The sequence below is a fragment of the Trichosurus vulpecula genome, chromosome 1 (genome assembly GCF_011100635.1).
Source record: "Trichosurus vulpecula isolate mTriVul1 chromosome 1, mTriVul1.pri, whole genome shotgun sequence".
NCBI classification, from domain to species: Eukaryota; Metazoa; Chordata; class Mammalia; order Diprotodontia; family Phalangeridae; genus Trichosurus; species Trichosurus vulpecula.
Genome location: NC_050573.1, coordinates 261,875,768 through 261,900,979, shown reverse-complemented (window position 1 = coordinate 261,900,979; position 25,212 = coordinate 261,875,768). Strand labels below are relative to the sequence as shown.

At 36.8% G+C, this 25,212-nt stretch overlaps 1 protein-coding gene across 1 annotated transcript in view; it reads left to right on the top strand.

Moving 5' to 3' along the window:
• Positions 1-212: 212 nt before the first annotated feature.
• LOC118836691 (histone-lysine N-methyltransferase 2B-like) overlaps positions 213-25,212 on the top strand; it is an 84,193-nt gene continuing 59,193 nt past the window's right edge. Inside the window, 1 exon segment of the mRNA XM_036743910.1 lies at positions 213-336. Within this exon segment, the coding sequence (XP_036599805.1) occupies positions 213-336 (124 nt within the window).

Here is a 25,212-nt window from a genome sequence, read left to right as displayed (position 1 = left end):
TGAGATGGCCACATGAGAACAGTGTCTTACTAGAACTCTCTCACAAGCTCTGTCAGATACCTATAAAAAGTGAATATGAGCAGATTTGAGAGAGTTAGAAACCTCAAGCAGTCTGAGTGGGGTAAATTTCCAAGCCAGGAGAGTCCAAAAGGCCTACGGGATGGATCTGTAGGCTGGGAGCTACTCCAAAGAGCACCAAAGCAGAAGCAGCTATGGAAACCAACCAGCGAGACAGCCTGGGAGTAAGCTGGGCACCTAAAACCCAGCAGAGATCCCCAAGCCTCCCGAAGGGAGTCTGTAGAAGCTATGGGAGGCAGCAGCGCAATGCCACTGGCCGTGAGACATCAACTCCTAAGGCTTGCAGCCCAAATGTATGAAACACGTCTTCTTGAACTTCCGGGAGACATAATGACCAGGTAAATGGCTCTAATCCCACCCCCTCTCCCGACCCAGAGAATTCCTCAGGAAAAAATGCTGCAATAGGGGAGACAGAAGTGGGGTTTCAGTGGCCAAGCAGTGGGAGTTCCTGTGCCCCAGAGGGGCAGAGCCAGCAGGGGTCAACACCAGGAGCCCAGAGTACCCTTACACCCCCAGGGGAAGTGGCAGACACCAGCACAAATAACAAACAGCTGAGACCATTGCTGAAGAGCAACAGGGGTGGAGAGTAGCCCCAGGGGAAGAGGAGACTTCAGGCGGCCAGACTTCTCCTCCAAACCTCAGGAAACTGAAGGCTATAATAAACAAAGCCAGTAACTAGACTCACAATCCCCAGAACAAGAAACCTAGGACAGAGAGCCCTGAGCCACCAAAGCAGAAATTCACTGTAAAGCCAAGAAAAAGCTAACCAACATGAAGAAGAACACACAAAAAAAAACAAAACCGGGGACCATTGATTCTTTACATGGAGACAGGCATGATCAAAATACCAATTTGGAAGAAGATAGCAATGACACTATACTCACATCTGATACCTCAAAAGGGAATGTGAACTGATCTCAAGTCCAAAAAGCATTACTGGAAGAGCTAAAGGAAGATTTTAAAAACAAAATTAGGGAGGTAAAAGAAAAAATGGGAAAAAAAACACTGACAAAATCAAGTCCTTAAAGAATAAGATTGGTGAAATGGCTATGTAGATTCAGAATCTAAATAGAGAAAATGACACCCTAAGAGGTAAAATCAACCAATTGGAAAAGGAGACTCAAAAGCAAAATGAAGACAGCAGGTCATTAAAAATTAGAATTGAGCAAGTGCAAGCTAATGACTCTATGAGGTATCAAGAAGTAGTAAAACAAAATGTAAAGAATGAATAAATGGAAAAAAAATGTGAAATATCTGATTGGAAAAACAACTGACCTGGAAAGCAGGTCCAGGAGAGACAATTTAAGAATTATTGGTCTACCTGAAATCCACAACAAAAAAAAGAGTCTTGACAGTATCTTAGAAGAAATTATCAAAGATAGGTGCCCAGAGGTCCTAGAACCAGAGGGTAAAATAGTCATTGAAGGAATCCACCAATCATTCCCTGAAAGAGATCCTAAATTGAAAACACCAAGAAATAGTGTAGCCAAATTTCAGAATTACAAAGTCAAGGAGAAAATACTGCAAGCAGCCAAAAAGAAAGAGTTCAAATATCATGGAACTATAGTAAGGACCACAGAAGATCTTTCAGCTTCTACATTAAAAGACAGGAGAAACTGGAATATGATATAACAAAGGGCAAAGGAGCTGGGACTATTACCAAGGATCAACTACCCAGCAAAATTAAGCATAATTTTTCAGGCAAGGAGATGAACATTCAATGAAATAAGGGAATTCCAGGCATACCTGATGAAAAGGCCAGAACTCAATGGAAAATTTGATCTCCAAATACAAAACTCAAGAGAGACAAAAAAGGTAAATACGGGTAAAAACCCCCACTAAATTTATTAATCAAGAAGGGCAAATTATTTACATCTTTATGTAGGATTATATCATTTTCTGTATGATACACACACGCACACACAAACACACACACGTCAGTCTTGAGAACAGCACAGCTATTATGACAATTGAAAGGGATACACATAGACTGTAGAGGTCAGTATAAAATAACTGATATAAGGATGAAAAACATAATTAAGAGATGTAAGGGGAGGGTTATGGGAGAAGAAGTAAGGAGGTAGTAGAAAAAGGTAAGTTACACCAAATGAAGAGGGACAAAAACACATTATAGAAGAGGGAAAGAAGGGAGGGAGAAGAGCAGTATTTGAGCTTTACTGTCATGGAATCTGGTTGAAGAAAGGAATAACATAGCCTGATAACTATAGAAATCTAACTTGTCCTATAGGCAGTAGGAGGGGAAAGGGGAAAATGGGAGGAGGGTGGTCAGAAGGGAGAGAAGAAGTAGCAAGTGGAAAATAGTAAGATAAGGGAGGGGAATCAAGAGGAAGGGTAAACTGAGGAAAGCAGGAGTCAAAACCAAAACTCTATTGAGGAGTGGAAGGGGAAAGGGAGAAACAAAAGCATAAACACGGGGGAACTAGGACAGAGAAAAAGACACAGATAGAAATCATAACTGTGAATGTGAATGGGATGAACTCTCCTATAAAACAAAAGCAGATAGAAGAATGGATTTAAAACCATAATCCTACAATATGTTGTTTACAAGAAACACGTTTGAAACAGGGGGATACACACAGAGTAAAGGGAAAAGCCTGGAGTAAAATATATTGTGCTTCAGCTAAAGTAAAAAAAAAAAGCAGGTGTAGCAATCCTAATTTCATACAAAGCAAAAGTAAATATAGATTCAATTGAAAGAGATAAGGAAGTAGATGGCGGCTGAAAAGCAGAGACTTGCATGAGGTCCCTCCAAAAACCTATAAAAAATGGCTCTGAACAAATTCTAGAACTGCAGAAGCACAAAATAGCAGAGGGAAACAGGGATCCAACTCAGGATAGCCTGGATGGTCGCTGGAAGAAGTCTATCGGGCACAGAGCTGGTAACAGAGTGGAGCAGAGCCGGGCGTGGGTGGTGGCAGGACCAACCAGACTGGGAGCCGGGGGGAACATGCCCTAGCACACTGAATCAGTGAGATGTGGCAGTTACCAGACTTCTCAACCCAAAAACACCAAAGATATCAGAGAAGGTTAGTGGGAAAAGCTGCTGGGGACAGAGTGAAAAGAGTTCATGGTTCAGCCACTGCCCCAGAGACAGCAGGGGTTGTGCAGCTACAGAACTACAGCTGCAATTGCTTCCCGCCCCAGGCCCACCTGGTGTGAGGAATTAAGTGGTGGATCAGAGCAGGAGTGCAGAGCCTGTTTAAGATCTGAGTCAGGTCCAGGCTATTGGTCCTTGGGGAAGGAAGAGTGCTGGTGTGGCAGAGCTGGCTGTATAAAAATAGCTCTGAAATCAATGGCACATCCCCTCAAGCTTGGAACAAAGTACTCTTTACTCTACAAGCAGTCATAAAAAACTCAAGCGTCAAGTAAGTTGGCTGGGAACATGGCCAGGCAGTGAAAATGCACCGAGATTCAGTCTCAGACTTTGGAATCTTTCTTTGTTAACAAAGAAGACCAAAACATACAGAAGAAGTCAACAAGATCAAAGAGCCTACAACAAAACTCTCCAAGAAAAACATGAACTGGTCTCAGGCCATGGAAGAGCTCAAAAAGGATTTGGAAAAGCAAGTTAGAGAAGTGGAGGAAAAATTGGGAAGAGAAATGAGAATGATGTGAGAAAACCATGAAAAACAAGTGAATGACCTGGTAAAGGAAACCCAAAAAACACTGAAAAAATATTGAAGAAAACAACACCTTAAAAATAGACTAACTCAAATGGCAAAAGAGCTCCAAAAAGCCAATGAGGATAAGAATGCCTTGAAAGGCAGAATTACCCAAATAGAAAAGGAGGTCCAAAAGGCCACTGAAGAAAATACTACCTTAAAAATTAGATTGGAGCAAGTGGAAGCTATTGAATTTATGAGAAATCAAGATATTATCAAACAGAACCACAGGAATGAAAAAGTGGAAGAAAATGTGAAATATCTCATTGGAAAAACCACTGACCTGGAAAATAGATCCAGGAGACAAAATTTAAAAATTATTGGACTACCTGAAAGCCATGATCAAAAAAAGAGCCTTGATATCATCTTTCATGAAATTATCAAGGAGAGCTGCGCTGATATTCTAGAGCCACAGGGCAAAATAGAAAATGAAAGAATCCACAGATCACCTCCCGAAATAGACCCAAAAAAGAAAACTCCTAGGAATATTGTCACCAAATTCTAGAGCTCCCAGGTCAAGGAGAAAATTTGGCAAGCAGCCAGAAAGAAACAATTTCAGTATTGTGGAAAAACAATCAGGATAACAGAGGATCTAGCAGGTTCTACATTAAGGGATCGAAGGGCTTGGAATATGATATTCTGGAGGTTAATGGAGCTAGGATTAAACCAAGAATCACCTACCAAGCAAAACTGAGTATCATGCTCCAAGGCAAAATATGGATTTTCAGTAAAATAGAGGACTTTCAAACTTTCTCAGTGAAATGACCAGAGCTGAATAGAAAATTTGACTTTCAACCACAAGAATCAAGAGAAGCATGAAAAGGTAAACAAGAAAGAGAAATCATAACAGACTTTACAAAGTTGAACTGTTTTGTTTACATTCCTACATGGAAAGATGATATGTATGATTCATGAGACCTCAGTATCAGAGTACTTGAAAGGAACAAGCATATATATTCATAGCCTTTCACAATATGAATATTGTGGAAGGGTTTTACATGATGATACACATGTGGCCTATGTATATACATATATATATATATATATATGTATATATATATATATATATATACACACACACACACATATATATACACACACATATAGATATATATACACATATATATGCATTTTATATATATATATAAAAGAAATGAAATCCAATTAAGGTATAAGAGAGGAATATATTGAGAGAGGGAGAAAGAGAGAGATAGATTTGGGTAAATTATCTCGCATAAAAGTGGCAAGAAAAGGCTGTTCTGCAGGAAGGGAAGAGGGCACAGGTGAGGAGGAATGAGTAAATCTAGCTTTCATCGGATTTGACCTGAGGAGGGAATACCATATGCACTCAGTTGTGTATCATACCCCACAGGAAAGAAGGAGGAAGAAGATAAAAAAGGGGACATGATAGAAGGGAAGGCAGACAGGGGGAGGAGGTAATCAAAAACAAACACTTTCAAAAAGGGACAGGGTCAAGGGAGAAAATTCAATAAAGGGGGAATAGGTTAGTAAGGAGAAAAACATAGTCCTTCACAATATTAATACTGTGGAAGGGTTTTACATAATGATACACATGTGGCCTATGTTCACTTGCTTGCCTTCTTAGGGAGGGTGGGTGGAGAGGGAAAAGGAGAGAGAATTTGGAACTCAAAGTTTTAAAAACAGATGTTAAAAAACAAACAAAAAAAAGTTTTTGCATGCAACTGGGAAATAAGATACACAGGCAATGGGGCATAGAAATTTATCTTGCCCTACAAAAGAAGAAAGGAAAGGGGGATGGGAGGGGAGTGGGGTGACAGAAGGGAGGGCTGACTGGGGAATGGGGCAACCAGAATATACACCATCTTGGAGTGGGCAGGAGGGTAGAAATGGGGAGAAAATTCATAATTCAAACTTTTGTGAAAATCAATGCTGAAAACTAAATATGTTAAATGAATTAAATTTTAAAAGAATCATATAAAAATCAATTAAAAACTTTAAAATAAAAAAAATACACCTCCTCCTAAAAAAAAAAGAGATAAAGAAAGACACTACATCCTGCAAAAAGACACTATAAACAATGAAGCAATATCATTGTTTAACATATATGCACCAAGTGGTATGGCATATAAATCCTTAGAGGAGAGTTTAATGGAATTACAGGAAGAAATAGACAGCAAAACTATAATAATGGGAGACCTCAAACTCCCCCTCTTTGAACTTGATAAATCTAACCTCAAAATAAATAAGAAAGAAGTTAAGGAGGTAAACAGAATTCTAGAAAAGGGAGACATGATAGATCTCTAGAGAAAATTGAACGGGGATAAAAAGGAATATACTTTCTTCTCAGTGGTACATGGCACATACTCAAAAATTGACCATGTACTAGGGCATAAAAACCTCACAATCCAGTGCAGAATGGCAGAAGTAGTCAAAGCATACTTTTCAGATCACAATGCAATAAAAAATATTTGTAATAAAGAACCATGGAAAAATAAGCTAAAAATTAATTGGAAACTAAATAATCTCATTCTAAAAAATGAATGGGCCAAAGAACAAATCAGAGAAACAATTCATAACTTCATTCAAGAGAATGACAATAATGAGACAACATACCAAACTTATGGGATGCAGCAAAAGCAGTTCTTAGGGGAAGTTTTATATCTCTGAATGCTTACATGAATAAAATAGAGAAAAAGACATCAATGAATTGGGGACGTGTTTCAACAATCCAGCTAGCAGTTTCTGTAGGGGTGTAAGATCCACCAACAGCCAGCACCAGAAAAAATGCCAGCATGCTGCAAAAGCACAAGTTCTTTTGATCTGCTTTAGTAAGGAAAGCAATGTTTAAGGGATTGACAAGCTTACTTTAATTCAGCATATACATGCCATTCACTTAGTTAAGGGGAAAAGACCAGCACACTGAACTTCAGAGCAAATTACAAACAAACTACAATTATCAACAGACAGACCAAATACAGATTCATAGTTACCAACATCTAGGTTCAGCCCAAGAGCTCAGAACAAGGGCTGGCCCGAAGTCACACGTGCCACCATGGCTGTGGGTAAGAGCTCCAAAGAAGAGAAGGCCAATCCCTGGTTTTATATCTTTTTCAGGATCAGGGGTGTGTCACACATGCGACTCACCCATTTGACCTAGAATCATCAGAAGGAGGTGACTTAAATCCAGGTGGTCTAAAAGCCTCTGCTGTCCCAGACATGTCACTCAAACTCATGTCTAAACTAAGCCATCCTGTGAGGCAAGGAGGCACCAAGGACACCCAAATCTAATCAAGGAAACAAAGGCCAAACTCTCCAAGGGCACTTAGTTGAACTGAGTACTAAGAGCCCATTTTGCTTACCAACACAGGACACAACTGAAAAAGTTAAAAAAAGAAAAAATTGAAATTCCACAATTAATACCAAATTATGAATACTGAAAATCAAAGGAGAGATTAATAAAATTGAAATCAAGAAAGCTATTAAATTAATGAATAAAAACAAGAGTTGGTTTTATGAAAAAAACAATAAAATTGATAAAACTTGGGCCAATTTGATTAATAAAAAGAGAGAAGAAATCAGATTACCAATATCAAAAATGAAAAGTGTGAATTCATCTCTGATAAAGAGAAAACCAAAACAATAATTAGGAATTATTTTGCCCAATTGTATGCCCATAAATTTGACAACGTTAGGGATATGGATGAATATCTATAAAAACATAAATTGCCCAGGTTAACAGAAGAGGAAGTAAAATTTCTAAATAACTCCATCTCAGAAAAAGAAATTGAGCAAGCCATCAATGAACTCCCTAGGAAAAAATCTCCAGGGCCAAATGGTTTTACATGTGAACTCTATCAAGCATTTGAGGAACAATTAATTCCTATATTTTATAGACTATTTGGGAAAATAGGGGAAGAAGGAGTACTACCAAATTCTTTTTATGACACAAATATGGTACTAATACCCAAACCAAGTAGAGTCAAAACAGAGAAATAAAATTATAGACCAATTTCCCTAATGAATATTGATGCAAAAATCTTAAATAAAATATTAGCAAAAAGATTGCAGCAACTTATCAGGGGAATAATACACTATGACCAGGTTTGATTTATTCCAGGAAGGCAAGGCTGGTTCAATATTAGGAAAACTGTCAGTATAATTGATCATATCAACAACAAAGTAAAAAATGCACAGCAGAGAACAAAAGAAAAAATACAAAGAAGCAATGAAAAGATGGGCAGTTTTAAACATAACATAGTATTTAATATATAGGCTTTTTTGAAATGATAAATTATTGCTATATATTCTTAATCCTCTCCTATGTTCTGCTGTGTACATGACATTTTTTTCTTTTTTATTTTATATTTAAGTTTAATATTTAAATGTATAATGTTTCTTTTCAATTTTTAGTATATATTTAAATTTTTGTATTTGTCTAAAATGTAGAAATGTGGGAAAAACTATGCAAATTCAATAGATTTTTAGGAACATTTTAATCAAAAACACATCAGCAAAGGTTTTCTTCTAAAATTAAATTTACATCTCTACTCATAATGGAATTCTTGCATTGTGATAACACTTAATTATTGGGGTTGGGAAAAATACAATTGATTTTTGATGTTGTTCAAGAGAAACTTGACTCTTTCAGCTCCAAAATACCATTATTCCATGACAAATGATTTGAAATATTAATGGAAAAGCATATGCACTGTATTACAATTAAACTGTCATTGTAAGTAGCAGTTAGCAAGCGAGAAAGGTTTAATAGAGTCTTGGTCCAGCACAAGACTCTTTATCTGATGAACTGGGCTAAATGGAGCCTTCATCAGAAGGTTGACCATTAATGATGTTTTTGTTTTTCAGAGATAGTAATACAAAAAGCCTGCTTTGTAAGGTGTCTTCGCGTATTTGGAAACATTATCTAAGCAGATGAAGTAATAAGCCCTTGAAGTAAAAAAGCATGAAACAATTCAAAATCTCAGTGGTCGAATGTAGTAATTTTATATACGTTCCATAAAAGCAAGCAAATTTCAGAACATCCATGTAGTAAGTAATCGTGACGAAAGTCTACTATTAGGTGCTCAAAAATATGGAAAGTTATATAAGAAATGGTCCTTTCCTCCATGAAGCTTAAAAATTTAAGAAATGACATAAGATCTTAAAAAATAGCACAAATTAGATTCTCATATGCTCACAAGGCAAGTGTAAATAACATGATAACATGAATACACTAGATTATTTTGGGAATATTTGCAAATCTTTGTAAGTAACATGTGGCATCTCCTTTCATTATCATTTTATTTTTCTTTTCATTAGGTTATTCTGTAGGTATATTCAAAATAATTATCTCAAAATTAATTTTGCCATCAATTTATGAAAAATAAACTAATATTTCATTTGCTATCATCAAAAGGAGATATTTATAACTTTTTTTTCAAAATTTTCTCAAGACAAATAAAAGCTTATGGTGTTACATGCTCCTCAAAAGAAATTGCTATGAAAAGAACTAAAAGTAATCATTTTCACTGTGTTTTGGGAAAATTCCTTGTAACCTGATCATGGAGATCAATAAAGTATTAAAGTCCCTGTATCTGTGATAACTTCTAAATCTTGTCCATTTATTCTTCATCTTTGAAAAAAACTACATCAGAAGATGAATGGATACATATCCATTTTATCCTGCTCTAAAAGATTACTACAAAGACCAGGCCTACATTGTGAAAGATTCATCTCCTTATAGGCAGAAGTTTCCTAAAATGCTATTGTGTATTCTTCCAAAGATTTCTTCACACAGTAGCCATGCTATAAGTGCTTATTGAATGAGACCATAGGCACATGCAAAAAAGAATAGCCTATTTTGTAAAAGAGAACACAAATTGTCAGAAAAATAAATGAGTAGTTGAAATATTATAAAAAATTTCTGATAATAACTATTACCTTTATTTTTAACTCAAATAAAACACCCTTATAATTATGAACTTGCAAGAGGATTTTGGTTCAGGAAATGGTATAATTAGAATTTGGAGGAAAGGTACTGAGAAGGGGGAACAGAGAATAACCACCGTAAAGACCGTATGGATTTTGGAACGTGTGTGTGTGTGTATGTGTGTGTGTGTGTGTGTGTGTGTGTGTGTGTGTGTGTGTGTACCTACTGATGCTTGCTTGATTTTTGAACTGTTACCCAATGTTGGCATTAATTCAGTTTTGAACTATTAGGGGCATCAGTCAAATACCTCTTCCTGGAAGTCTGACTTCAATAATCCCCATGTTCCATGTCTTTGCAGTAACAAACAGCAGATGTAAAAGAAGGCTAAGCAAGCTCTATCAGGTTATGAATTACATTCCTATGCTTTTCTCTCACTTTGATCTATATGAAATATTTGGTGTTGCATGAAGCCTTAATGGATATTCTTTCTCTTTCTGGTATCAAAATATAACTTGCCAATGGGAGAAAATGAAATACGACTAATGAGATAAACCCCTTTGAAAAGTAGCTATTTAATCCATGTGAAAACAGGACATACACAGATTTTCTTTTCAAAAAATGCAGATGCGTATTCAGAACTTAAGAATTATAATTTAACAATGTTTGGTACAGAGCATTCATTTAGATTTTTTATAATCATTTCCAGTAGTGAGCAGGCTTGCCTCTTGGCCTTCACAGGTGGCTCAATGATTTTTATTTTTCATGGTTAAAAGTAACAAAAGTGTGAAGGGCTTATTTTAGCAGAAAAAGCAAGGGTGCCTGCTTGTAACTACAGTGTGTGACAAGACTATTAAATACAGCATTTTGCTTGCAGACTAAAAGAGAACTTGTCAGAAAATTTTGATTGTATATGCGTGTGTATTTTTTTCTTCATTCTGTTCCCAGAACTACCTCTGATGCTTTTCTAAAGTAGAAAATAGGATGTCATATGGAAAAGAAAATTCATATCTGAGATTACTGTTACAGGCAATAAATGCTCTTTCTGTTTTAAGACGGATAAGTTGGAAACATTTCAAGTGGATGGTCTTCATTAACATTTTATTAAAAGGAATATATTTTTTTTCAGAAAGAACAAAAACAACCTTTGCTTTCATCCTGCAATTAATGTATATTTCTAATGTTCTCTGCTTTCAAAAAAGGAACAGGTGTCTACACAATGGAAGTTCATCCCTATATAAGTCTACAAGTTATTACTCATACTTCCCCACATTAATCATCTTCTAATTTCTACCTAGTTTGTTCTTTTTTTCTCTTTGTGTTAAAGTATGTTTTCACATTAGTCATCTTGTACTGAAGTATTAGAACCAATAGGAAGAACTATGAGAATGGAGAAATAAAACAATAACAAAAAAAGAGATCAAATAACATGCTTCGATCTGCATTCAGACTCCATAGTTCTTTCTCTGGATGTGATTAGCCATTTTCCATCATGAATCTTTTGGAGTTGTCTTAGATTTTTGCAATGCTGAAAAGGGTCAAGTCTATGAAAGTTAGTCATCACACAAAGTGGCTGTTACTGTATAGAATGTTCTTCTGCTTCTGCTTACTTCACTCAGCATCAGTTCATGTAAGTCTTTCCATGTTTTTTTTTTCTGAAATCCACTTGCTCATCCTTTCTTACAGCACAATAGTATTTAATTGCATTCATATACAACAATATTTCCAGCCATTTCTCAATTGATGGGCATCTCCCCAATTCCAATTCATGGCCACCTGTAACACAATATTCAAGATGGCCTGCTAGAACAGGTTTTTAGATCTGCTTTTCTAGGAAAGATTGCTCAAAAACAAGTTAACAATCCTAATATTTTTGTCATTTCATTCTTTTTATTACTCATTATTTATTTAATATTTCTAGTTTTCAGCATTGACTTCCACAAGAGTCTGAATTACAAATTTTCTCCCCATTTCTATCCTCCCCCCACTCCAAGATGGCATATATTCTGATTGCCCCATTCCCCAGTCAGCCTTCCTTTCTGTCACCCAACTCTCCCCCACCCATCCCCTTTTCCCTTACTTTCTTGTAGGGCAAGATAGATTTCTATGTACCATTGCCTGTATATCTTATTTCCTAGTTGCATGTAAAAACTTTTTTTTGAATATCAGCTTTTAAAACTTTGACTCCCAAATTCTCTCCCCTCTTCCCTCCCCATTCACCCTCCCTAAGAAGACAAGTAATTCATCATAGGACAAATGTGTATCATTATGTAAAACCCTGCCACAATACTCATATTGTGAAAGACTGACTATATTTTTCTCCTTCCCATCCTATCCTACTTTATTCAATTTTCTCGCTTGACGCTGTCCCTTTCTGAAAGTGTTTGCTTTTGTTTACCTCCTCCCCCTATCTGCCCTCCCTTCTATTGTGCCCCCTTTTTTATCTCCTTCCTCCTTCTTTCCTGCGAGGTAAGATACCCAATGAAGTGTGTATGTTATTCCCTCCTCAGGTCAAATACGATGAGAGCAAGATTCCCTCATTCCCTCTCACCTGCCCACTCTTCCATTCCTACAGAACAGATTTTTCTTGCCACTTTCATGTGAGATAATTTACCCCATTCTATCTCCCCCTTTCTCCCTCTCTCAATATATTCCTCTCCCATGCCTTAATTTGATTTTTTTAGATATCATCCCCTCATGTTCAACTCACCCTGTGCCCTCTGTCTATATGTGTGAGTGTGTGTGTGTGTGTGCGTGTGTGTATTCCTTTCAGCTACTCTAATACTGAATTATGAATTACATGAATTACACACATCATTTTCCATGTAGGAATGTAAACAAAAGAGTTCAACTTTAGTAAGTCCCTTATGATTTCTCTTTCTTGTTTACCTTTTCATGCTTCTCTTGATTCTTGTGTTCAAAAGTCAAATTTTCTATTCGGCTTTGGTCTTCTCACAGAGAAAGCTTGAAAGTCCAATATTTTATTAAAAATCCATATTTTGCCTTGGAGCATGATACTCCTTTTTGCTGGGTAGGTGATTATTGGTTTGAATCCTAGTTCCATTGACCTCCAGAATATCATATTCCAAGCCCTTCGATCCCTTAAGGAAGAAGCTGCTAGGTCTTGTGTTATCCTGATAGTTTTTCCACAGTATTCAAATTGTTTCTTTCAGGCTGCTTGCCAAATTTTCTCTTTGATCTGGGAGCTCTGGAATTTGGCAATAATATTCCTAAGAGTTTTCATTTTGGGATCTTTTTGAGGAGTTGATCAGTGGATTCTTTCAATTTCTATTTTAACCTGTGGCTCTAGAATATCAGGACTGTTCTCTTTGATAATTTCTTGAAAGATGACATCTAGGATCTTTTTTTTATCATGGCTTTTTTTAAATTATCTCTCCTGGATCTATTTTCCAGGTCAGTGGTTTTTACAATGAGATATTTCACATTGTCTTTCACTTTTTCATTCCTTTGGTTCTGTTGTATAATATCTCGATTTCTCATAAAGTCACTAGCTTCCATTTGTTTCAATCTAAGTTTTAAGGTAGTATTTTCTTCAGTGGTCTTTTGGCCCTCCTTTTCCATTTGGTTAATTCTGCCTTTCAAGGCATTCTTCTCTTCATTGGCTTTTTGGAGCTCTTTTGCCATTTGACTTAGTCTATTTTTAAGGTGTTATTTTCTTCAGTATCTTTTTGGGTCTCCTTTAGCAAGTCATTGATTTGTTTTTCATGCTTTTCCTGCATCACTCTCATTTCTCTTCCCAATTTTTCCTTTACTTCTCTAACTTGCTTTTCCAAATCCTTTTTGAGCTCTTCCATGTCCTGAGGCCAGTTCCTGTTTTTCTTGGAGGCTTTTGATGTAGGCTCCTTGACTTTGTTGACTTCTTCTGGCTGTATGTTTTGGTCTTTTTTATCATGAAAAAAAGATTCCCAAGTCTGAGTCTGAATCTGAGAGCATTTTTGCTGCCTGTTCCTGTTTCCAGCCAACTGCTTGACCTTTGAGCTTTTTGTCGCGGTATGACTGCTTGTAGAGTATAGAGTACTTTTCCTAAGCTTGAGGGGCTGTGATGTTGTTTCCAGAGCTGTTTCTACACAGCAGGCTCTTTCACACCAGAGCTCCTCCTCCCCCAAGAACCTCCAAGCAGGACCGAGACTCAGATCTAAACAGGCTCTGCACTTCTGCTCTGATCTGCCTCTTAATTCCACCCACCAGGTGGGCCTGGGGCCAGAAGCCACTACAGCTGTAGCTCTGGAAGCAGCCTCAGAGCCTCACCACCTCCACTGCTCCCAGCGTGGTGGCAGACTACAAACTCCTTTCACTCCATCCGCGCAGCTTTTTTTTTCCCACTAACCTTCTCTGTTGTCTTTGGTGTTTGTGGGTTGAGGAGTCTGGTAACTGCCACAGCTCACTGATTCAGGGCAGTAAGGCCTGGCTCCCGGTCTGGTTGGTAGCAGCACAGCCCATGCTGGGCTCTGCTCCACTCCATTCCTAGCTCCATGCAACAGACCTTACCCAGTGACCATGCAGGCTGTCCTGTGCTGGAGCCCAGCTTCTGTCTGCTATTTTGTGGGTTCTGCAGTTCTAGAATTTGTTCAGAGCCATTTTATGGGTGTTTGGAAGGTCCTGGGGGAGAGCTTTAGGCAAGTTCCTACTTTCCAGCCACCATCTTGGCTCGGCCTGCCCTGCCCCAATCCTACTTTTAATTACATTCATTATTTCAGGGGAAGTATCAGTACCCTGAATGTGAGAGAAAATACAAGCAGAGAAATTAGAAAGACCAACAGACAGGGCTCTTAACTGGCTGAACCAAAGCAATATTGCTTTACACTTTACATACATGACTGAATCAATGGAGCCTTTACATCTGAACAGTTGGGATGTTCTGAAAGTCTGAAAGTATGGCTACTCAAAGTCTCAACCATGAAATCAAAAATCCTTCTCGTAAGAGAAACCCCAAAGCATAATACCAACTCAGAGTATATATATATATATATATATATATATATATATATATATATATATATATATATATATATATATATATATATATATATATATGTATATATATATATATGTATATATATATGTATATGTATATATGTATATGTATATATATATGTATATATATGTATATGTATATATATATATGTATATGTATATATATGTATATATATACATATATATACATATGCATATATGTATGTATATATATATGTATGTATATATATACATATATATATGTATATATAATAACAACCCTCCTGCCTCAGTGCCTAATCAATTTAGTACCAAAAGGTGTGAAAGACTTCTCGTCTCCTAAAGTAACAACAATACTACTTGCTGCTACTGTAAGTAGCATAAGACCAATAACACCAGCAAACAGGAGGGCTGCTAGCACAGGTTCTTTGATCTACTTTTCTAAGGAAAGCAACTTTAAAGAGTTAACAATCTCACTTTAATTAAACATGTATATATCATTCACTTAGTTCCAGGGAAAAAGTCAGCACCCTGAACTTCAGAGCAAATACAAACAAATTACAAACAGAGAAAATATAAACAGAACAAATAACACAAATCAACAGACAAGCTTCTAGCTGTCTGAAAAAAACTATACATACCTAGCTACTAGAGAGAGAATCACCAACATATGGGTTTTCAAAGCTGGGGGAGGGGTCCTTAATGGCTACCCAGAGTCTCCACACCAACGCTCTTCCAATGAGTCAGCTCTAAGCAAAATGCTAACCTGAGTATATGTACCCATTTTTCAGGGCCTGAAAGCTTCATACCTCTCGAAGGTTTCACACCCGTTTTCAGCTAATTAGCAAAACGGTGTGGGCCTTTCGACAAACAAAAGCAAGACTCAGTCAAAGGCATTCATTCCTTAGTTCTGAGAAGCACTCCAAAACAAAAGAAAACAAAAAGTCCCACTTTTCTTGCCCTTAAACCTAAGCAAGCTTTCCTCCCCCAATGGCCTCTCTAACTCAGGATATATCAAAGCTGTGAGCTGGGCCAGAACTCAAGCAGGTCCCATAGGTCTATTAATGGATGGGGAAGATAGTCCTATTAGATTAACATTACACCACCCCAAAAAGAGCCGTTTTAAATATTTTCTGCGCACATAGGTCATTTTTTTCTTTTATCTCTTTGAGGGACAGACTTGTTAGTGTCATTGTTGGGTCAAACGGTTTTATAGTTTTATAGCCCTTTGGGCTATAAGGAGGAGGAGGAGTTCCAAATTTCTCTCCAAAATTGTTGGGTCTATTCACAATTCCACCAACAATGCATTAGTGTTCCTATTTTCCCACATTTTCTCCACCATTAAACATTTTCCTGTTTTTTCATGTTACCCACTCTGATAGGTGAGATGTGGTACCTCAGAGTTAGTTTGATTTAGATTTCTCTAATCAATAGTGATTTGGAACATTTTTTCATGTGACTACAGATAGCTTTAATTTCTTCCTCTGAATACTGCCTGTTCACATCCTTTGACCATTTCTCCGTTGGGAAATGGCTTGTATGCTCATAAATTTAACTCACCACTCCATATTTTTGAGCAATGAGGCCTTTATCAGAGATACTGAGTGTAAAAATTGTTTCCCAGCTGTCTGTTTCCCTTCTAACTGTGGTTGCATTGGCTTTGTGCAAAAAACTTGAATTTAATGTAAACTAAATCATTTATTTTGCATTTCATAATGTTCATTACTTCTTGCTTGGTCTTAAATTCTTCTCTTCTTCATAGATCTGATATGCAAACCATTACTAGTTTACCTAGCTTGCTCTCCTATTTTGCTTATAGTATCAGCCTTTATATCTAAATCATGTATGCATTTTGACTTAATCTTGATAAAAGATGTAAGATGCTAGTCTATGCTTAATTTCTGTCATTCTACTTTCCAATTTCCTCAGTAGTTTTTGTTAAATAGTGAGCTTTTATTCCAGAAGCAGGAGTCTTTGGATTTATCAAATAGTAGATTACTGTCATCATTGACTATTGTGTCTTGCATACATAATCTATTCCACTAATCCACTACTCTGCTTTTTAGCCAGTACCAAGTAGTTTTGATGATTTCTGTTTTATAATGCAATTTAAGGTCTGTTATGGTTATGCCATCATCCCTTGCATTTCTTTTCATTAATTCCCTTGATATTCTGGATCTTTTGTTCTTCCAGAAGAATTTTATTATTATTCTTCCTAGTTCTATAAAATAATTTTGTCATAGTTTGATTGGTATGACATGGAACAAATAAGTTAATTTAGAGATAATTGTAATTTTTATTTTATTATTTTGGCCTACCCATTAGCAAATGATACTATTCCAGTTATTAAGATCTGACTGTATTTGTGTGAGAAGTGTTTTGTAATTGTGTTCAAACTGTTACTGGGTTTGTTTTGGCAAATACATTCTCCAAATTAATTGTCTACAATAACTTTAAAATGGAAGGTCTCTCTCTCTTGCTGTTGGGCTTTGTTAATTTGATATAGAAATGACAATGATTTCTGTGGGTTTATTTTATATCCTGCAGCTTTGCTAAAGTTGTTTATTATTTCAAGTAATTTTCTACTTGCTTCTTTAGAATTTTCTAAGTATACCATCCTATCATCTGCAAAGAGTGATAGCTTTGTTTCTACTTTGCCTACTCTAATTCCTTCAATTTAGCTAAAGCTATCATTTCTAGCACAACGCTGAATAACAGTGGTGATAATGAGCATCCTTGTTTCATCCCTGATCTTTTTGGAAATGCTTCCAGCTTATCCACATTACATATAATGCTTAATGATGTTTTAGGATATATGCTACCTATCATTTTAAGGAAGTCTCCATTTATTCCTATGCTCTCTAGTGTTTTTGATAGGCATGGGTGTTGTATTTTGTCAAAAGCTTTTTTGGCATCTACTGAGATAATAGTATGATTTCTATAAGTTTTGTTCTTAATATTGTCAATTATGCTGATAGTTTGCCTAATATTGAACCATCCCTGCATTCCTGGTATAAATTCTACATGGTGATAGTGTATTATCCTTGAGATAAGTTGCTTTAATCTATAATATTTGATTTAAAACATTTGCATGTATATTCATTGGGTAGATTGGTCTACAATTTTATTTATTTGTTTTGACTTTTCCTGGTTAAGGTATCAGCACCATATTTGTATCACGAATAGAATTTGCTAAGACTCTTTCTTTGCCTATTTTCCCAAATATTTTACATAGTATTATAATTAATTATTCTTTAAATATTTGATAGAATTCACTTGGTAATCCATCTGACCCTGGAGATTTTTGTTCTTAAGGATTTCATTGATGGTTTGTTCAATTTATGTTTCTGAAATGGGGTTATTTAAATATTTTGTTTGCTCCTCTGTTAACCTGGGCTATTTATGTTTTTGTAAATATTCTTCCATTTTATAAGATTCTCAAATTCATTGGCATAAAGTTGGGCAAAATAGTTCCTAATTATTGTTTTAATTTCCTCTTCATTTGGTGGTGAAATAACCCCTTTAATTTTTGATAATGGCAATTTGATTTTTTTTTATAAATTTATTTATTTTTAGTTTACCACATATGGTTCTACATAGTATTGAGTTCCAGTTTTTCTCCCCTCCCTCCTCCCTCCCTCCCCAAGACGGCATGAAGTCTCATATAACTGTCATGTATAACTTCGCATTGAATTAATTTATGCACTAGTCAAATCATGGAGAAGAACCTTGACCAATGGAATGAATCATGAGAAAGAAGAAACAGAACCAAAAAAAAAAAAAAAACAAAAACAAAAACAAAAGAGAAGCAGAAAAGGCGAGCATGTAGTGTGCCTCAGTCTGTATTCAAACTTCGCAGTTCTTTGTCTCAATGAAGATAGTATTCTCCATCGTGAGTCCCCTGGAGTTGTCCTTGTCCCTTAGGTTGCTGAGAAAAGCGCAGTATGTCAGGGTTGGTCCTCACGGAATCCATATATCTGTGGCTGTGCACAACGTTCTCCTGGATCTGCTCCGCTCACTCAGCATTATGTCATGTAGGTTTTTCCAGGTTGTCATGAAGTCTGCATCATCCCCATTTCTTATGGCACAATAGTATTCCATCACCTTCATATACCACAGCTTGTTCAGCCATTCCCCAATTGATGGGCATCCCTTTGATTTCCAATTCTTGGCTACCACAAAGAGAGCTGCTATAAATATTCTTGTACATATGGGTCCTTTTCCCGCTTGCGTGATTTCTTTGGGATACAATCCTAGAAGTGGTATTGCTGGGTCAAAGGGTATGAACATTTCTATAGCCCTTTGGGCATAGTTCCAAACCGCCCTCCAAAATGGCTGGATCAGCTCACAACTCCACCAGCAAGTAACAATGTTCCAATTTCCCCACATCCTTTCCAGCATTTATCATTCTCCTGATTTGTTATTTTAGCCAATCTGACAGGAGAGATGTGGTATCTAAGAGTTGTTTTGATTTGCATTTCTCTAATCAGCAGCGATCCAGAGCATTTTTCCATATGCCTGTAGATTGCTTTAATTTCTTCCTCTGAAAACTGCCTGTTCATATCCTTTGACCATTTCTCAATTGGGGAATGGCTTGTATTCCTATATATTTGGCTCAGCTCCCTGTATATTTTAGAGATGAGGCCTTTATCAGAGATACTAGTTGCAAAGATTTTCTCCCAATTTTCTGCTTCCCTCCTAATTCTTGTTGCATTGGCTTTTTTTGTACAAAAACATTTCAATTTGACATAATCAAAATTATCCATTTTGCATTTTGTAATGCTCTCTATCTCTTGTTGGGTCATGAATTCTTTACTTTTCCACAAATCTGATAAGTAAACTATTCCTTGCTTTCCCAAATTACTTAGAGTATCAACTTTTACTCCTAAATCATGAACCCATTTTGATTTTATTTTGGTATATGGTGTAAGATATTGGTCTATCCCCAGTTTTTGCCCTACCATTTTCCAATTTTCCCAACAGTTTTTGTGAAATAGTGAATTATTAGCCCAGAAACTGGCCTCTTTGGGTTTATCAAAGAGTAGATTGCTAAACTTGTTGATTTCACCTACTTGTGTACCTATCCTATTCCACTGATCCACACCCCTGTTTCTTAACCAGTACCAGGCAGTTTTGATGACTGCTGCTGTGTAGTACAGTTTAATATCTGGTGTGGCTAAGCCACCATCTCTAGCATGTCTTTTCATTAATATCCTAGATACTCTAGACCTCTTGTTTTTCCAAATGAATTTTGTTATTATTTTGTCCAGCTCAGTAAAAAAATTTTTTGGTAGTTCGATTGGTATGGCACTGAATAGATAGATTAATTTAGGTCGAATTGTCATTTTTATTATATTAGCTCGGCCTAACCATGAGCAACTGATATTTCTCCATTTATTTAGATCTGATTTTATTCGCGTGAAAAGTGTTTCATAGTTATGTTCATATAGGCCCTGGGTTTGTCTTGGCAAATAGACTCCCAAATATTTTATAGTGCCTTCAGTAACTTTGAATGGAATTTCTCTTTCTATCTCTTGCTGTTGGGCTTTGTCAGATTTTCTGCTTTCTTTTTTTAAATCAAATTAACCAAAGGTTTGTCTAGTTTTTTTCATAATACAATTTTTAATTTGATTCATTAGTTCAATAGTTTTCTTGATTTCAATTTTATTAATCTTTCTTTTGGTTTTCAGAATTTCTAATTTATTATTTAATCAGGGATTTTTAATTTGTTCTTTTTTTACCTTTTTTAGTTGCATGCTCAATTCATTGACCTCTTGCTTCTCTAAGTTATCTGTATAAGCATTGAGAGATACAAAACTTCTCTTAAGAACCTCTTTCACTGCATCCCATAATTTTTTGTATGTTCTCTCATTATTGTCATTCCCCTGGTTGAAGTTATTGATTGTTTCTATGACTTGTTGTTTGACACACTCATTCTTTAGGATTAGATTATTACTTTTCCAATTAACATTTAGTCCATCGTTCCATGGCCTTTTATTACATGTAGTTTTTGTTGTGTCATGATCAGAAAAGAATGCGTTTAATATTTCTGCCTTTCTGCATTGGATTATGAAGTTTCTATATCCTGTAGGTGCCATGTACCACCAAGAAAAAGGTATATACCTTTCTATTCCTATTATTTTTTCTCCAGAGGTCTACCATATCTCACTGTTCCAAAATTCTATTCAACTCCTTAACTTCTTTCTTGTTTGTCAGATTTATCTAGTTTTTATTTAAGATTAATTTTTAGTTTTCAACATTCATTTCCACAAGATTTTGAGTTACAAAGTTTCTCCCCATCTCTCCCCTCCTCCATCCCAAGATCTCATATATTCTGATTGCCACTTTGCCCAGTCTACCCTGCCTTCTATAACCTCACTACCCCCCCCATCCCATTCTCCCTTACTTTCTTTTAGGGCAAGAGAGATTTCCATACTCCATTGCCTGTATATCTTATTTGCCAGTTGCATGTAAAAAACAATTTTTAACTTTTGTTTTTAGAACGTTGAGTTCCAAATTCTCTCCCTTCTTTCCTCCCCACCCACCTTCTGTGAGAAGGCAAGTAGCTCACTATAGGTTGTGCATGTGTCACTATGTAAAGCACTTCCATCAGAGTCGTATTGTGAGAGATTAACTACATTTCCCTCCATCCTATCCCATTCTCCATTTATACCATTTTCTCCTTTTACCCTGTCTCTTTCCAAATGTGTTTGCTTCTGACTACCCCTTCCCCCAATCTTTCCTCCCTTCTATCATTCCCTCCCCTCTTATCCCCTCCCCCCCCACTTTCCTGTAGGTTAAGATACCCAGTTTAGTATGCATGTTATTACCTCCTAAAACCAAATCCAATGAGAGTAAGTTTCACTCATTCCCTTTCACCTACCCCCTCTTCCCTTCCATTATATCAGCTTTTTCTTGCCTCTTTGACATGAAATAATTTACCCCATTCTATCCCTCCTTTTGTCCTTCTCCCAATATATCCCTTTCTTACCCTGTAATTTTATTTTTTATATATCATCACTTCATATGCAACTCTCCCCATGCCTTCTGTCTATACGTATGTATGTATACTCCCTTCAACTGCCCTAGTACTAAGAAAGATCTCATGAGTTACAAATATCATCTTTCCATGTAGGAATGTAAACAGTTCAACTTTAATAAGTCCCTTTCCTGTTTATCTTTGCATGCTTCTCTTGATTCTTGTATTTGAAAGTCAAATTTTCTATTCAGCTCTGGTCCTTTCATCAAGATTGCTTGAAAGTCCTCTATTTCCTTGAAAATCCATTTTTCCCCTGAAGTGTTATACTCAGTTTTTTTGGGTAGGTGATTCTTGGTTTTGATTCTAGAACCTTTGACCTCCAGAATATCATAATCCAAGCCCCTTGATCCCTTAATGTCAAAGATCCTAGATCTTTGGCTATCCTGGTTGTGTTTCCACAATACTTGAATTGTTTCTTTCTAGCTGCTTGCAGTATTTTCTCCTTGACCTGGGAACTCTCAAATTTGCCTACAATCTTCCTAAGAATTTTTCCTTTGGGGATCCTTTCCAAGAGGCAATGGGTGGATTCTTTCAATTTCTATTTTACCCTCTGGTTGTCGAATATCAGGGCAGTTTTCCTCGATAATTTGTTGAAAGAAGATATCTAGGCTCTCTTTTTGGCCATGGCTTTCAGGGAATCCAATAATTTTTAAATTATCTCTACTGGATCTGTTTTCCAGGTCAATGGCTTTTCTAATGAGAAATTTCACTATGTCTTCTATTTGTTTTCATTCTTTTGGTTCTGTTTTATAATTTCTTGATTTCTCATAAAGTCATTAGCTTCCATTTGATCCACACTAATTTTTAAGGTGGTATTTTCTTCAGTGGTCTTTTGTACCTCCTCCATTTGACCAATTCTGCTTTTTAAGGCATTCTTCTCATTGGCTTTTTGGACCTCTTTTGCCATTTGGGTTAGTATATTTTTAAGGAGTTGTTTTCTTCTGTATTTCTTTGGTCTCCTTTAGCAAGCTATTGACTCATTTTTTTTTTTATTTTCTTACATCCCTCTCATTTCCTTTCCCAATTTTTCCTCTACTCCTCTTATTTGATTTTCAAAATCCTTTCTGAGCTCTTCCATGGCTTGCAACCACTTCATGTTTTTCTTGGATGGAGGATCTTTCACTTTGTTGTCTTCTTCTGGTTGCATGTTGTCATTTTTGTCAACAAAATAAAATTCTGAGTTTTTTACTTTATCTGCTCATTTTCCCAGCCAGTTACCTGACTTTCAAGCTCTTTGTCAATGTATGACTGCTTCCAGAGTTGAGAGTGTTCTGTTCCAAGTATCAGGGGTGGGGCGCATCTGTTTTCTGAGCTAGTTGTAGGCACCTGTTAATTTTCAATCCTTCTGAGTGGTATGATAGAAGTAGAGGTGTTTACTCCTCTACTGGTCTTTGCTCTAGTCTGTAAGTGACCTCAAGCACTTTTTTTGCATTGGAACTGTTAGTAGGACTCCCTCTCCATGACCACCACAAGCTCTTTCATACCAGCACACCTCCTCAGTCCATTACTGCCACCCAGGACTGTGACCCAGATCCAAACATGGTAAAACCAGAGAATCTTGCCTCAGTGCCACTGAATATCCCTGCACTCTCACTCTGATCAGATGCTTGATCTCCCTACTGTCGGTGGGCCTGGTGTTCTGGAAGCAGCTATTGGTGCTGCTGCCACCATGGACAACACAGCTACCTCTGCCACCCTAGGGCTGAGGCCAGACTGTGCCCTTCTCTCAGCCAGGTCCAATGAAGTTTTCCCACTGACTTGCTAAGTTGTCTTTGGTTTTTGTGGGTTGATAAGTCTAGAAAGCTGCACAGCTCAGTGATTCAGTGCTCTGAGGCCTGTTCTGTCCAGTCTGCTTAGGCCTGGTCTGTGCCTACATAGCCCACACAGGGCTGTGCTCCACTCCCAGCACCATGTGATATACCCTTCCCAGTGAACATCTAGGCCATCTTGGGATGGAGACTTGTTTCTCTCTGTCATTTCATGGGTTCTGTAGGTCTAGAATTTGTTTAAAGTCTTTTTTTACAAGAGTTTGGAGGGATTTGGGGGAGAGCTCAAGCAAGTCTCTGCTTTTAGTCTGCCATCTTGACTCCACTCCTCAGATTTATCTAGTTCTGAGAGGGGGAGGTTGAGGTCCCCCACTAGTATAGCTTTGTTGTCTATTTCTTCCTGTAACTATCTTAAATTCTCTAAGAATTTGGATGGTATACCACTTGGTGCATATATATTTAGTAATGATATTATTTCAATGTTGATGGTACCTTTTACCTGAATGTAATTTCCTTGGTTGTCTATTAATTAGATCAATTTTTGCTTTTGCTTTTGTCTGAGATCAGGATTGCTACCTCTTCATTTTTAATTTTTTTTTACTTCAGGTGAAGCTAATATATTTTGCTTTTGCCTTTTTACTTTTACTTTGTGTGATTCAAATGGGCTTCTTCTATCTAAACAACATATTGTAGGATTATGGTTTTTAAACAACCCTGCTATCTGCTTCCATTTTATGGGAGAGTTCCTCCCATTCATATTCACAGTTATGATCACTATCTGTGTCTTTTTCTTCATCCTATTTTCCCTATTTATGCTTTTCTCTCTCTTTTCTCCCTTTCCCTCCTCACTAGAGTTTTGCTTTTGACCACCATCTCCCTTAATCTACCCTCCCTTCTATCAGCCCCCTCCTTTTCCTTCCCCCTTTCCCTAACCACTTCTTCCCTCCCTTCCACTCATCCCCTCCCTTTTCTTTCCATTTCCCCTTCTACTTCCTGTATGTTAAGTTAGATTTCTTTGTGTAACTGATTATGTTATTTCCTGTTTGAGTCAAATCTAATGAGGGTAAGGTTCAAACAATGCTCATCTCCCTTCCTTCTTTCCCTCTATTGTAATATGACTTTGTGCCTCTTCATGTGATGTAATTTACCCTTTTCTGAATCCTTCTTTTTTCTCGCATTACAATCTCTTTTCAGAACTTAATTAGGTTTTTTATAATGACAGCAATATCATCTTATGCCCACCCCTTCTGTCTATGTATATCCCTTTTAAATGTCCTAATAAAGGCATAGTTCTCAAGAGTTACAAGTATCATCTTCCCCTCTAGGGCTGTAAATAGTTTGCCCTTATTGAATAACATGCTTTTTTTCCTGTTTGCCATTTCATGCCTCTTCTGAGTCTTATGTTTAAAGATTGAATTTTCTGTCGAGCTCTGATCTTTTCATCAGGAAGGTTTGGAAATCCCCTATTTCACTGAATATCCAACTCCTCCCCTGAAGATTAAGCTCAATTTCACTCAGTAGTCAATCCTTGTTTGTAATCCAAGCTCCTTTGACTTACAGAAATATTATATTCCAGGCTCTCTGATCTTTTAATAGAGAAGCTTCAAGGTCCTTCATAATCCTAACTGTAGCATGATATTAAATTGTTTCTTTCTGGCTGCTTGCAGTTTTTTCTCTTTGACCTGGTAATTTTGTAATTTGGCTAAAATATTCCTGGACATTTTCAATTTGGTATCGATTTCAGAAGTGATCAATCAATTCTTTCAA